The sequence below is a fragment of the Cariama cristata genome, unplaced genomic scaffold (genome assembly GCF_000690535.1).
Source record: "Cariama cristata isolate BGI_N322 unplaced genomic scaffold, ASM69053v1 scaffold6579, whole genome shotgun sequence".
NCBI classification, from domain to species: Eukaryota; Metazoa; Chordata; class Aves; order Cariamiformes; family Cariamidae; genus Cariama; species Cariama cristata.
This window is the reverse complement of record NW_009633944.1, coordinates 17,972-30,869: the sequence shown is the minus strand read 5'-3', so window position 1 is coordinate 30,869 and position 12,898 is coordinate 17,972. Positions and strand designations below refer to the sequence as shown.

Genomic DNA, 12,898 nt, shown 5'->3' with positions numbered 1-12,898 from the left:
AGGGCTGGCCCGGGCTGGGTGGGCGCGGGGCCCTGTCACCCGGAGGTACCCGGCCGGGGACAACCTGCGGTGACCGGGACGGGACGTGCCAGTACCGCTTCTCCTTGGGCCCACGCCCCGGCCGCGGGTGGCCGGTGCCAGGGGTGTCGTTCGGTGTGTCCTCCTCCGGGGGAACAGGCTGGGAGTTCCGGCCCGGAGCAGGGCTTGCTGGTTTGTGGCAGCGCACAGCTGAACTCGGCAAAGAGGCGCTGGATTTGTGCACAAGGTGACATTTTCTCTGAATGTGTTTTCATCATTTCAGGAGTCACCAAAGTCTACCAAAAGCACCACAAAGCCTGGCAGCAGCAGCAGCGGGAAGGATGGCGGGGCAGAGAATTCGGAAGAGGTAAGGCTTTCGCCTTGGATACAGCAGTGTGCACACGCAACTCGGCTTTGTGGAGGAATAACGTCTTTCGTTCTAGCTACTTCAGGCTGCCCTGCCAGGTAACGTGTGTCACTGCGCTCTTAAGGAGTCAGAGCAGACGGTAGCAAAGACTAAAGTTAAGATGAAGTTAAGTTCCCCTTGAAAGTTGGGCCAAAGGGAACGATGACTATGGAAGAGACGGGATGAGTCTCCTACCCTGCAGCCCTGCAAAAAGAGGTTTGGCACGAAGCTGACGGCAAGCGCTGCCCGCAGAGGTGGGCAGAGCGTGGTAAAATTGACCGCAGAGAGGGAAGAGCCACAGCTATCAAGAAGAAGGAAGCCTGACAGACAGGAGCTGCTTCCTTCCTCCCGTCAGAGCAAAGCGCAATAAACTCTGTCGTCACCTTGTGTCAGAGTGGGAAGCCGTGGAAAAGGAACGTGTTCTTCTGAGGCGTTTTCTGGGGGACTGAGATTAGGAAATAATGGGTAGGACAGCTGAAAGAATAGAGGTAAACTGCTGGGGATGAAATGGTTCTCCTTGGGTGTCACAGCCGTCCTGCTGGACACAACATTACTCACAAGAAGGCATGGCCTGTATTCCCAGCTGCGCAGGGTCTCTTTCACTCTCGTTTTGATGTTGTGTTAACACGGCCTCAGCAGAAGGTGATGATATGATAAACTGTGCTTAGAATTAGCAAAAATTTGAGTAAACTGAAACTTTTCTGGTACACTTGAGTTTGTCCAGCACTCAAACAGCACGGTTGGGGATTTTGAGACTTGGCTTAGAAAAGCGTTGTACGCGTGTTCAAGGAAGCATGCGTATGTGTGGGGGTTTGGTTTTTTTTTTTTAAATACTGCAATTCAGCAAACAAACTGTGCCGCTTCTATGTCCATAGAAGCCTGTGTGCTCGAGACTTGTCTGGAACATGTTGCACTCTTAATTTGGAAAACTGGGGATAGGAGACATGTAAATCTACTGAAGACTAGGGAGAAAATCTGTAGTTCATGGGATGGTTGTAGTCAAAATAAGGTTATTTTAGAGTCTCCTTTGAAGCATAGATCCGTGTTGCAGAGCCTCAGAAAATATCCCTGCTACTAGCCACTCGGTTTGAGGGTCCAAGCCATGCTCGTGCCTAAGCAGCCGTGTAGCTGGCAAGGGATCAGAAGCTGAGTTTGTTTGTCATGGAGCAGGTAGCAGTTTTGTAGATTCTCTTTTTATATCCCAACCTGATCTTGGCCTCTGCCCACATACAGCTGAAAACAGCTTTCTGGGAGAGCTGTCTGCCGACTCTGAGGAAGCGAGAGAACTCCTGCCTCAGCATCGTGGGGTCAGGCTTACATTTTATTTATTTGGCGTTCTTTGTGTGCCGAGTTCACAGCTCTGGGAAGAGGAAGGAAAAGCCTGGGCCTTGCAATGCAAAGGTGATGAATAGCCATCAAAGCAGAGCATTCTGATGTCTCTGTCCGAATCGGAGTTGGGCTGTGATGCTGCTTTCCTGGTTACAAGTGGAAGAGGAGGAAAGGAAAAATAGTGCAGGCTACAAGCTTCCTTCTCTGACCTGAAATGGCACGGAATGTCTGGTTGTGCCTGGATGCAGAAGAAGCTTAGAATTGATGCGTCTAACCTTCCCTCCCACAAAACATACCCAGCCACTTCCTCATACTCCAGAGAAAATCCAGCCCTTCTTTAAGATGGAAGGCTGGGTCTCCTTTGATCATAGGAACAGAGAGCAGAGCAGAAAGGAGACACCTCTGCAGTGTGCACTACCACAGGTCTCTTCTCCCTTTCCCTGGTGAGTTTGCAGGGAAGTTTGTTCTTTCTTGGTGCTTTCCTGTCTCCGGACTGCTCTGCTGCAGAATGGAAGAGAGCTCTTTCCTTGATAAGAAGAAATGTATACCAGTTTGAATGCGATTTTCCTGCTCTTCAGGAAGCACAGAAAGGTATTTTGACTTTCATATTGGGGGACCATGAGGAATTAGGTAACGTGTGCTGGGAGCGAGACTCCTTCCTCGGGTCAGAAGCAGGAGGTGGTTTGGCTCGTGAAACACCAGGACTGGTATTGCCTGGTGGGATTCATGGGCTGAACCTAGCCTGCGTGCTTCTGCTGCCATTGTGAGAGTTTTGTGCCCTGTAAATTCCTCTGTGGACTTTCGGTGGGTTGGTTGCCTTTTCTAGGGTGAAAGTTGTGTGCACCAAAGAGAATTTTCTTTTCTCTTCATATTTCAATAGATGCTTAATGGGCTTGCAGCAGGAGAGCAGCATTTGAGCAGCCCTCTTCCAGTATGCGCTTTCTTCTCTCACACCGTGCTCCAAGGAGCAGAGGAGGACTCAGCCCTAATTTATCCTGGTACCAGAAAGTTGTGACTTGTTTTGCAGGCAAATTGTCTGGCTGGCAGAATGAGTAAAGCTTGCTGAAGAGCAGCTCTGGTTTGACAGATCTGAGCCAGTGCAGCAGACGAGGACCTCCTATGGGGATCACTGTGGAGGGAGATGAAGAGGGTAGGAGTCAGTCCAGAAACCCTTAAGCATAATGCTTTGTGCTCTGCACTGAAGGAGCTTTTAGTAGAGCTGATCTGGAAGGGTAGATATGTTGAAAAGCAGACGCATCCCCACAAGGGAAGGCAAGTGTTTGAGTTCCCTCGTAAGTACAGGGGTAGTACAGTGCTCTTTTAGATGCCCATCTTAGGGTGAAGCTATCTGAGGTGAAGAGCCGGCAGAGCTTAGCCAGCCCCTGGTTTTAGGGGAACGATTTGCTCAGAAAGAGACAGGAGCAGTGGAGGAAAACATCAGAGCAGGGAGTGGGAAATGAAAGGTTTGTTTAGTTCCTTCCCTGTGGAACATGATGAAGCTATGAATGGAGAGAATTTCTGCGTGGCTATTTAAGGAGAAAAAAGAAATTGTGTCAGAGACCAAGGCGTTGAATGAGAGGATGAGAAAGAGTTACTCCTCTTGGCCAGAAAGACTGGGAGAGGCAGCTGGGTGGGGAAGAGAGTTAATGACCTGGAAGTGGGAGCAGGGATTAGCAACAGCAGTAAAGAAGAGAGAGGAGTTGCTCTGCAGCTTCAAGGGCAGCTTGGAGCCTTGCTGATGAGATTTGCAGCTCTAGGAGAGGGTGCTTCTTTTCACTGAGCTGCTGTATTCCGTGTTTTGCAGATATCTCCATGGGGCTTGTTACCGCAGTACCTGGAGTTCATTATTCAGAGACAGGCGTTACAGTGTGTTGATGTTACTTCTGAGGCAGAGAGCTTCATTTTAATAGGGAAGCTGTGTAACAGCAGACAAAGAGAGCAGGTACTGACTTGAGGGATGGGAAGGGAAGAGTCATCTGAGGAGGAGGAGCTGAGAGCAGATCTGGGCTGAGAAGCTTAGCAAGCGGGGCATGCTCAAGGGACCAGTGAGGCAGAAGGGTTTTTCCGAGCGGCAATGCACCCAGCTGCGGTAGGAGTGCCTGCAGAGGTGAGGTCATCCATGGGTGGGAGAGCGGAGAAGAAGCTGGCACAGCTCAGGGTGGCTGGGGAGAAGAGGGTCTCTGTCCCTGGGAGCCTGGGGTGAAGAGAAATGGCACAAAGCAAGCCCAGGGCCTGGGGCTCATTGACTTGTGCAGGCAAGTTCCTAGCAAGGAGGAGAGGTGGTGGGAACCAGTGGGGAGGAAGCGTTATGAAGTCAGGGATTCTGTGCTTGGAGGAGTTCAAATGTGATCGCAGTTGGGGTTGGTCCGTCCTGTTGGCACGAGTAGCCGCAGCAGGAAAGGTGGAGCTGCCACACCGTGTTTGGGCGGACAGCTTTGAGCTGTTCTCAGGTCATTTCAGCACATGCAGCCTAACAGCCGCGGGCAGACGGTGTCTTCCAAGCAGATGGCTTTGCCGTGGTGGTGTGAGCCCTGCCTGTCGGGAAGGGGCTGAGCCTGATCAGGTAGATGTAAGCCTGCAACCATGTAGTGGTCAACTGGTGTTGATGTCGGGGAAACAGTCTGTAAGGTTGATACCTGTGCATTAAGAGGAAAGCTTTCAGTTTTAGCAATCTGCTGTGTTTTCAGGGATGGAAACTTCAGAGAAGAAAGTGTTAGGAAACTTAAAATAAGCCTCTTCTGATTCCTGTGGCCAAGGTAGGAGGTGTTGAAGGCAGAAGGACAGCAGACCTGCCGCAGGAAGCACTTCCTGAAAGCAAGTATTCAGCTTAATGCCAGAAAGTCCATATAGAAGCAATCCATCCTAAAATGAGCATTGCAGCCTAAGAGCATATCTGACTTTCCCCATCATCTGATTTTCTCTAGCAAACTCAGTTGTGTGATTTTTTTTGTATGTGTATGTCTGTTTCTTAAATAACTACCAGCTAAACCTGAAGCTGTGTTTCGTCTCTCTTCATGCGGCTGTTAAGGACTGTAGATGCTGGTGGCAAGGATTTTTCCAGACCCCTGACGAAGTACACAGACCATGGTCACGACATTTGCCAGTGGCATTTCTGGGTGGGTGTGGAGTGTGCAGGCATGTCCCGTCAGGTACAAGGACCCATGTGTCCTGCTTCCCTCAGTGTTACCTGTGAGGCCACCAATGCATCTTTTGTTTCTCTCTGTACCATCTTCGCAGTGGCTCAGCATTCAGATTTTGCCCTTCTTCCCTGTGGAAGGAGAGTGATGCAGAGTAGAGGACTAGCCTTCCCAAAAGTGTCTGGACAACATCTGGGTGGCTCATGCTGCCCTGATACCCAAATATTCAGGGAAATGAACTTCTCACTGTTGGAAGGTTGCCAGCAAGGATTCAGTCTGACTTAACTGAGGAGAGACCACTGTTCAGGTTAAGTTGCCTCCAATTTATAGTCTGGGCCTGCTTTGTCTGGCAGACATAGCTGTTTTTATCACAAGCTCATCTTGCTCCCTCCTCTCGTTGTGGAACAACGCTGCTCCATGACAGGAATCAGATCAAATGTAAACTGAAGAGAGTTTAAATCTTGTTGTCTGCTCCCACCTTGGCTTGGAGCTGAGCTTGAAATAGAACCACGTAAGATTTCCTTCAAGCAGAGCCAGACCAGAACCAAAATATTTCTGATTTCTCCTTCAAAGTAATTGCTTGACAAAAGAATTGATGTTTTGTGTTGGGCACTGTTTTTCACAGGAAGTCTTTGCACTTGCTCTACAGATCAGGATCTGTAGAGCAGTGTCTCCTTGTAGGCAGCTTTCCCTATTCCTACCTTGCTGCTTCCCCACCTGCTGCAGGTGCAGTAAGTCTTGCTCTTGCACTGTGGTGCTATGCTACACCTTTTTGGAAACCATCAGGACTCAGTTCAGGGTAAGGACTGGGCAGGGTAAGCTGCAGCTCGGCTGTTTCTTACAGGAAGAGACTGGCTATATGTGTTTTGGAGGAGAACTGCTGCACTGCTGGTGCTTTCCCTCAAAATCCTGCTGATCGGGGTTTTGGGGAAGTGTGTGTTTGTACCTCTATGCTGTATGTGGCAGCTGGGAGTTTTATGGGGGAAGAAGGGGGTGACATCCAAGGATTTCACCCACCTCTACTCACCATCCATTACTCTATCCCTGTTGTGTCCTAAACAGGTTCACCCTGCAGCTCCTTGGCTTCACGTGCCAGCGGGAAGGAGGTGGCAGAGCTGAGGAAGAGAGCATTGCTGGGCTGGAGTATGCTGAGTGCTGTCTCCAGCTGAGCCCTCTGTTATACACTTGCTGATGGGATGCTGCCCTCTTCCATATTAAGTTTTCCATTAATTGGGTCAGTGTGGTGGTAAAGGGTCAGTTATTGAGCCATTATGGTCCAAGCAGGACTTGAACCAGCAGAGCGTCAACAAAGTCAGAACAGAGCTGAGCTGGGCGAACACTGGCTTGAGTTTCTGGTCACCTGCTAAAAATAAGAAAGTGCCTCTGTAAGTGCAGTTTAACAAGTGTGAAGTGGAGAGGATGTCTGCTGGAGGAAAGTGCAGGCAAAGAGTTTGTGTGGCTAAAAGGGATGATGTGGAAAAAGCAAATTGACAGGAGAAATCCAGGCAGCAGTGAGGCTGAGACAAGGCGGAGGTGGAGGGAGCAGCCAGGATGGGTTTGGAAAGCCCACAGCCTGGGACCTAAGGTTTGGGTATGGCCTATGTGGTTCGTAGACTAGCAGCTCCTGGTCTATGGGTGCAGCGATGATTTTACTGGTCTTCACTGTGGCTTTTCCAGGGTCATCGTGTATGCTCTGTACTACATGCTGCCTTGCTTTTTCCCAGGTGGTTCCCTGCATAAGGATAAGGAAACAACTTGCGAATTTTCAAAACTTAGTTGCTGTGTGTCATTCGGAGTGCTGTAGTCCGAGGCAGCGGCACACTGAGATTTCTGTTTGTGGCATGGAAAGTTCTTATTTCTGCTTTTTTGTGTGAACAAACTCCTGTACCTTGTTGCAAGATGTGGCTTTGCTTTCCATATCCCTAGCACCTGCTGTGCCGAGAGGCTCTGGTGTCTTTGTGGTACCTCGCAGATATGAGTAAAACAGATGTTCACTTTGCAGGGATGCTGCAAATGCAACCAACGGGTCCAGAGCCTTGCAGGAGTGGGTGAGATCCACTGAATTGCAAGTGCAGCAGTGAAACACATGCCCGGTTTCTTCAGCCCAGGAAGATACTGACAGTATCTGATTGCTTGTGAGGCTTGTAAGTAAAAGCTTATGAGTTGTTTTGCTCTCTTCTCCCTTATCAGGCTCAACAGCCGCAGCAGCAGCAGCAGCAGCAGCAGCAGCAGCAGCAGCAGACGACAACTTCAAATAAGCGACCCAGTAACAGTGCTCCCCCACCAACCCAGCTGAATAAGATAAAGTACTCGGGGGGACCCCAGATTGTGAAGAAGGAACGCCGGCACAGCTCTTCTCGTTTCAATCTGAGCAAAAACCGGGAACTGCAAAAACTCCCAGCCCTTAAAGGTAAAGAAGCTGTTGGGTGGGGGTGACCTGCATGACAAGCTGTGCCTTCTCCAGGCAGAGTGCAGTGGTGTAAGGGCTCTTCCCAAAGCGACTCTGGCAGTGTCCTGCTAACCTTCTGCCAGCAGTGCGGCAAGGATGGTCCTGGGAAAGGTGCTTGGCCTGGCAGCAGGTTGAGAATCGATGGATGACCTAAAAGAAAAGGAGGATACTCAATGCGAACTTCAGTACTTGTCTTCCCATTTGAACCAATTTAAACCCTCGTGCTTGTATGTACTTAGGATTGCCTCAAATTCTTCAGCAGGTTGTACAGGAAAGTGGTGAAGTGCAGAGACCTTGGTGCAGACTGTTCTTGGTTCCTACAGCCACTTGTTCTTGCGAGAGGACTAGGCCTCCTCCTCTTTATGTTTCCATTGCAAATTATGGTAGTGCTATTGAACTTCTCCACGTTAGGGCAATTACCCAGCATTAACAGTTAGTCTACATAATGGTGCAATTAAACATGACTTAAGTGCGAACAAGGGAGAAAGCATTTTCAGCAGTCACTCAGCCAGACCCGTTGCTAACATTGCTTGCAGAAACAGGCAGCCTTTTTAGGAAGGGTGACTGTCTTGCAGCTCAGCAGCCATTCTGCAAGCAAGAGGTAAGTTTGCCTGTTTGGCCTTAGCAACGCATAGTTTCCAGTGGCAGCATATCAAAACCAGAATGCTGTTAAGAGAGGGCCTCTGCCACCTTGGCCCCTCTCTTTTGGGCTGCTGTCTGGGAGGAGGGTTAGCCTACAGCGTGCTCTGCCCAGCTGCCTTTGTGACCATGGGGCTCAGGGTGTGGATGTCACTGGTCTGTGACGGGAGCTAGTTAAATGATTTCTTTTTCCAGTGTACCTTTGTACTGGGAAGAGATCAATGCTTATCAGATCAGAAACCGTTACCGTGTTTGAAATCGGCTTATGGGATAGTTGCTCCAGAGGCTTTGCAATCCCTCTGCCTCCACTGCCTCATCTCCGTGGCAGGGATCACACTGCCTCTCCCTCTTCCGCCACGGGCTCAAAGAGAACTGTGATGGGAGAAAGGGAATGCAGGACAGGGAGCAAACCACACTGGTACCTGGGCAAACCAGGAAGATGTTTTGCCTGTCTCCAAGGACAGACGTCCCTGCTTTCTCTGACAGATGCTCCTCCACACGAACGAGAAGAGCTTTTCATCCAGAAGCTGCGGCAGTGCTGCGTGCTTTTTGACTTCATCTCTGACCCCCTCAGTGACCTGAAGTTCAAAGAGGTGAAGCGAGCTGGTCTCAACGAGATGGTGGAATACATCACGCACAACCGTGATGTTGTCACTGAGGCCATCTATCCTGAAGCTGTTATTATGGTATGGCACGGGGCCAGTACATGCTTATGTGTCAAAGTAGTAGGGACTGTTCAGAAACATGGCGGGGAGAAGGGGACAGGGATTTGTCAGAGATGAGTGTAACTCCAGTCCTACCTATTCTTTATTACCTGCCCACCCCCAGAAAGAGAAGCGGGGGGACTGACAGTGCCTGGTGTAGGGAGAGTTGGGAAGTCTTGGCTCTGGCACAGGCTGCACTTGTGGTGTTTATATGCGGACTGTAACCCTACGGCCTCTACGGAGGGATCTGTTTGTGGGCACAGCTATGGCAAATCACAATGTGTTGCTCTGTGGTGAAGGATTTGCTATGGGGGGGACCATTGTGAGGTACAGGGATGTCATTCATGCTTCTTTTCACTGACTTCAGTTTTCAGTGAACCTGTTCCGGACACTCCCGCCATCATCCAATCCCACAGGCGCGGAGTTTGACCCTGAGGAAGATGAACCTACATTAGAGGCTGCCTGGCCACACCTTCAGGTGAGGAGGAGTGGGTTATATAGATCTGGTGAATTTGATCTCCAGGAAGTTGAGAGTCCATATAGTGCTGGAGCCTTCCAGCGCTGCCACTGACTGCTTCCCCAGCCTGCGAGGGTTGCTGCTCTGGGGACAGGGAAAGTCCAGGCCTAACATCCCTGAGTCAGAGATGGTTTGTAGGCAACAAAAGCAGTAGGGCTGTCCTGGAAGCAGGCTGATGGCTGTATGCAGCATTCACCTGCAGATGGCTGTAGTCCCACGTGGCCCTACACGTTACCGGGAGCGAGGGAATTGTGCCATATTGCCTATATAAGAAGCAATTCCCAGTAGTGTTAATGTGCTTCGCGAAGGCTCAAGAGCCCTCATCCTCTGGGCTTCAGCAGCATTGGAGACAGCACCCCTGTCTGCTTCAGCGCTCCTCTCCTTGCCCAGCTCCCTTGGAGGCACATGGAGACAGAGGACTGCTTGGTGCCAAAGCAAAGCCTGTGCTGGCACCTCCTAACATGTCTCTTTGTGTGCTGGATGTAATTCAGTTGCATTAACTGGGAGCAAACGTTTGACCAGAAAAGACAGGGAAAAGATAGGGGAGGAAGAGAGGAAGGGAGCCAAGGATCTTTTCATTAGGCTGTGTGTCCTGGGAAATAGACTTTAAGACAAACTAGGTGAAAAGAGTTTTGAAAGCAACAGTGAGCCTGGTTTAGCAGAGCTTAGCAGTGGAAGTCAGGAGGTAAGCTTATGGGGGTCTCCCCAGCCACTTCCACAGGGGATGTGTTGTCAAGCAAAGCCAGAATAAGAGCCAGGCACTGCAGAATGAAGCAGAAAATACAGAGAAGAAGTAAGGTGCAGTTCTACAGCAGTGGTTAACCACTTCTCACTGCTGCAGTTGACGTAGAGATGTGAATGTCGATAGAAATGGCGTCCTCAGCACCAGAGCACTGTTAATGCTAGGAAGCATTTGTTTCTCAGACTTAAGTCAGCAACAGCCAGCACGGATTTGTGGCAAGTGTGTGCTGAGTTTTTGGTCATCACCTCAGTTTTTTCTGTGCTGCTGTCCTTGGCAGCTAGGCCCTATCTGGGAATGCATGGCCCCATAGTTCCTTCAACTCCAGGGTCAGACCTTTGGGATGCAGCTCTCCTGTTTGGAATTAGTGGCCCCTCAGAAGTGCTCAGCAGGGTCAGCCCTGGAATGGACTCATCCGTCTAAGAGAACAGCAGGACCAGAATTTGCTGTTTCAGTATTGACAGCCTTCTTAAAGCAAGCTACCCTTTGTTGTCCAAGTGGGACACAGCATATACAGCTCGCACGACTTAGTGGGGCCAAACTGATCTGGAGTCAGTCCCCAGGAGGCAGAGGACACAACATGTTTTCCTGGGGTCTGTTTCATTTCTCTGCTTTTCTGGACTTCCTTGTTGTGTCTCAGGGTCTTCCAATGAAGCCTGAGCCTTTGCCGTCTCCTCTGGAGGTTTCTGTTCTCGGTAGGGACGTGGGCTGAAAGTGGGAGAAGAGTTTCCCGGGCCTAGTGTCTTCATCTGAGTAGGTGGCTGTTGTCTTTGGTGGGAACTGAGGTGGTGAGATCTTATGCAGACTTGGGCAGTTATGTGCCACCGGCCCCCTGCCCATCAGAGCAAGGACAGCTGAGTTGATCCCACTGGGTAGGAAACAGAGGTTCCTGTGCTTTCTGTGCTCCCGTTCAGGCTTCCCAGCCTTTCCCCAAATCCTTAAGGGCAAGGAAAACATTTAAAATCTGAAGTAAACACTGATGAGAGGACATGGGGGGATTTCTAAGTGATCTCTCCTTCTTCCTCCATAGCTGGTGTATGAGTTCTTCCTCCGGTTCCTGGAGTCGCCTGACTTTCAACCAAACGTAGCCAAGAAATACATTGACCAGAAGTTTGTACTATCTGTAAGTAATCGTTGCCCCTGCCACTGTGCACCACCTTTATTAAGGACATGCAGCAGATTTTGGTCAAGGCGTTAAGCAAACAGTCCAGCTTTGTCAGCAGGTGCTTGGTGATTATGATGGTTTTGGTTTTTTTCCTTTGTCTAGTCTTGAATGAGCAGCCAGAATTCTCTGTGCAGGGCCGGAGTGTGTGTGAGCTGTAGTCCTTGGAACTCGTTGTACAGGTGGAGTGGGGCACTGGGGGCCTTGCATGGGAAATCCAGGGACACGCAGCTTTGTAGAGCGTGCAGGCCATCACTGTGCTTCCAAAGATGAAAGAAGTGCTGATGGTTCCAGCTTGTGACTGGGAGGCTGCATGTTTCAGAGAAGCGACTGCTGTGCTCAGGGTGCTGAAGGCATCACTCAACTGAAAGAACCACTTTTGCCGAGCAGGAGCCATGCCCAGTGTTGCTGGTAGCTTTGTCCAGACAGGCACTATGCAGACACTGACTGAAATTCTCTCCCCACAGCTGCTGGATCTCTTTGACAGTGAAGACCCCAGAGAACGAGACTTCCTAAAGACTATTCTGCACAGGATCTACGGCAAGTTCCTGGGTCTGCGAGCATACGTGAGGCGGCAGATCAACAATATTTTTTACAGGTGAGATGTTTCTTAGTGCCACTGGTCGAGTGAGTGAGTGGGACAATCCAGTGAGATGAATTTGGGGCCCTAGGCTGTGATTCTCTCTGATCCAGACTGATTAGCTAAGTGACTTAGCTATGTCACACTATTCTTGGTAGGGATAGCATTCACCTGTGCTTAAGATCAGTGAGGATATGACAGTGCTGTCTTCAGTGCACGTAGCTAATGTTGGGACCTGTGAGCCTTAGCTGACCTGGGGGCTATGAACTTATTTGCTTCCATCTCTTACACCTTGCCCTGTCGTCTTAGAGTTCTGTTATTTGCTAGGAAACTCCCCGTCTCCAGTGTTTTTCCTTCCTTTTGCTTATGGAACTGTATCCAGCATTTGGCAATGATCTCTCATTCTTCTCTTTAGGTTCATCTATGAAACAGAGCACCACAATGGGATTGCAGAGCTGCTGGAGATCCTGGGAAGGTAAGGGCACTTTTGGAAGTCCCAGAGCCCTGGGACTCTGTTCCTCATAGCCCTGAGAAGCCTTAGCAGTGGGCAGTCTTCTCCAAGGCCTCAACTACCCTTCATTTTGCAGCCCTCTATTACACCACCATCCTCCTGTTCCATAAAATACAAGCCTCGAGGACTGGGCTCCCTCTGTGCTGGCCTTCCCCAGAAGTTCCACTTAAATGTGTGTGTGCTCAGCCTGGCACAGGACAGAGCAGAGCCCAGGCCCCATCAGAGGTGTTTCCCTGCTGTGGAAACACTCTCGCTGAGCATGGTATGCAGGTTGGGCCTGAGGAACCATGCTTCTTCTGGTGGGTGCTTTGCCAAGCTAGGACAATCCACTGATTCTTTTGAGGTGAGAGATACTGTATTTCTGCTGGGTAAAGATGTTAACGAGACTCTTGTTTCTTCTTAGTATAATCAATGGGTTTGCTTTGCCTCTGAAGGAAGAGCACAAGATGTTCCTCATCAGAGTCTTGTTACCACTGCACAAGGTGAAGTCTCTCAGCGTCTACCATCCGCAGGTGAGAAGTACTTCAGGTTCCCAGCGCAGAATGGAATTCTGGCAAAAGCCCTTGTTCAGGCTTGCTTGTAGCTATTCACCGGGCTGTGTTACTATGTCGTACAAAGTTCTGGCTGTAAGATGTTTTGGGCTCTGCACTAGTCCCTTACGTGCGGTGCCTGGGCCTGTATGTGTACATGTGTGCTTTTTGCCACTG

General features: G+C 50.0%; 1 protein-coding gene across 1 annotated transcript in view; it reads left to right on the top strand.

The window, feature by feature from the left end:
* The first annotated feature begins 349 nt into the window (after positions 1–349).
* The window catches only part of PPP2R5D (protein phosphatase 2, regulatory subunit B', delta), a 27,069-nt gene continuing 14,520 nt past the window's right edge, over positions 350–12,898 (top strand). Inside the window, exons 1-8 of the mRNA XM_009706959.1 lie at positions 350–385; positions 7,081–7,231; positions 8,489–8,664; positions 9,050–9,160; positions 10,969–11,061; positions 11,568–11,698; positions 12,096–12,155; positions 12,595–12,703. Coding sequence (XP_009705261.1) covers positions 8,596–8,664; positions 9,050–9,160; positions 10,969–11,061; positions 11,568–11,698; positions 12,096–12,155; positions 12,595–12,703 — 573 coding nt within the window. The 5' untranslated portion in view covers positions 350–385; positions 7,081–7,231; positions 8,489–8,595. The remainder of the gene's footprint in view (positions 386–7,080; positions 7,232–8,488; positions 8,665–9,049; positions 9,161–10,968; positions 11,062–11,567; positions 11,699–12,095; positions 12,156–12,594; positions 12,704–12,898) is intronic.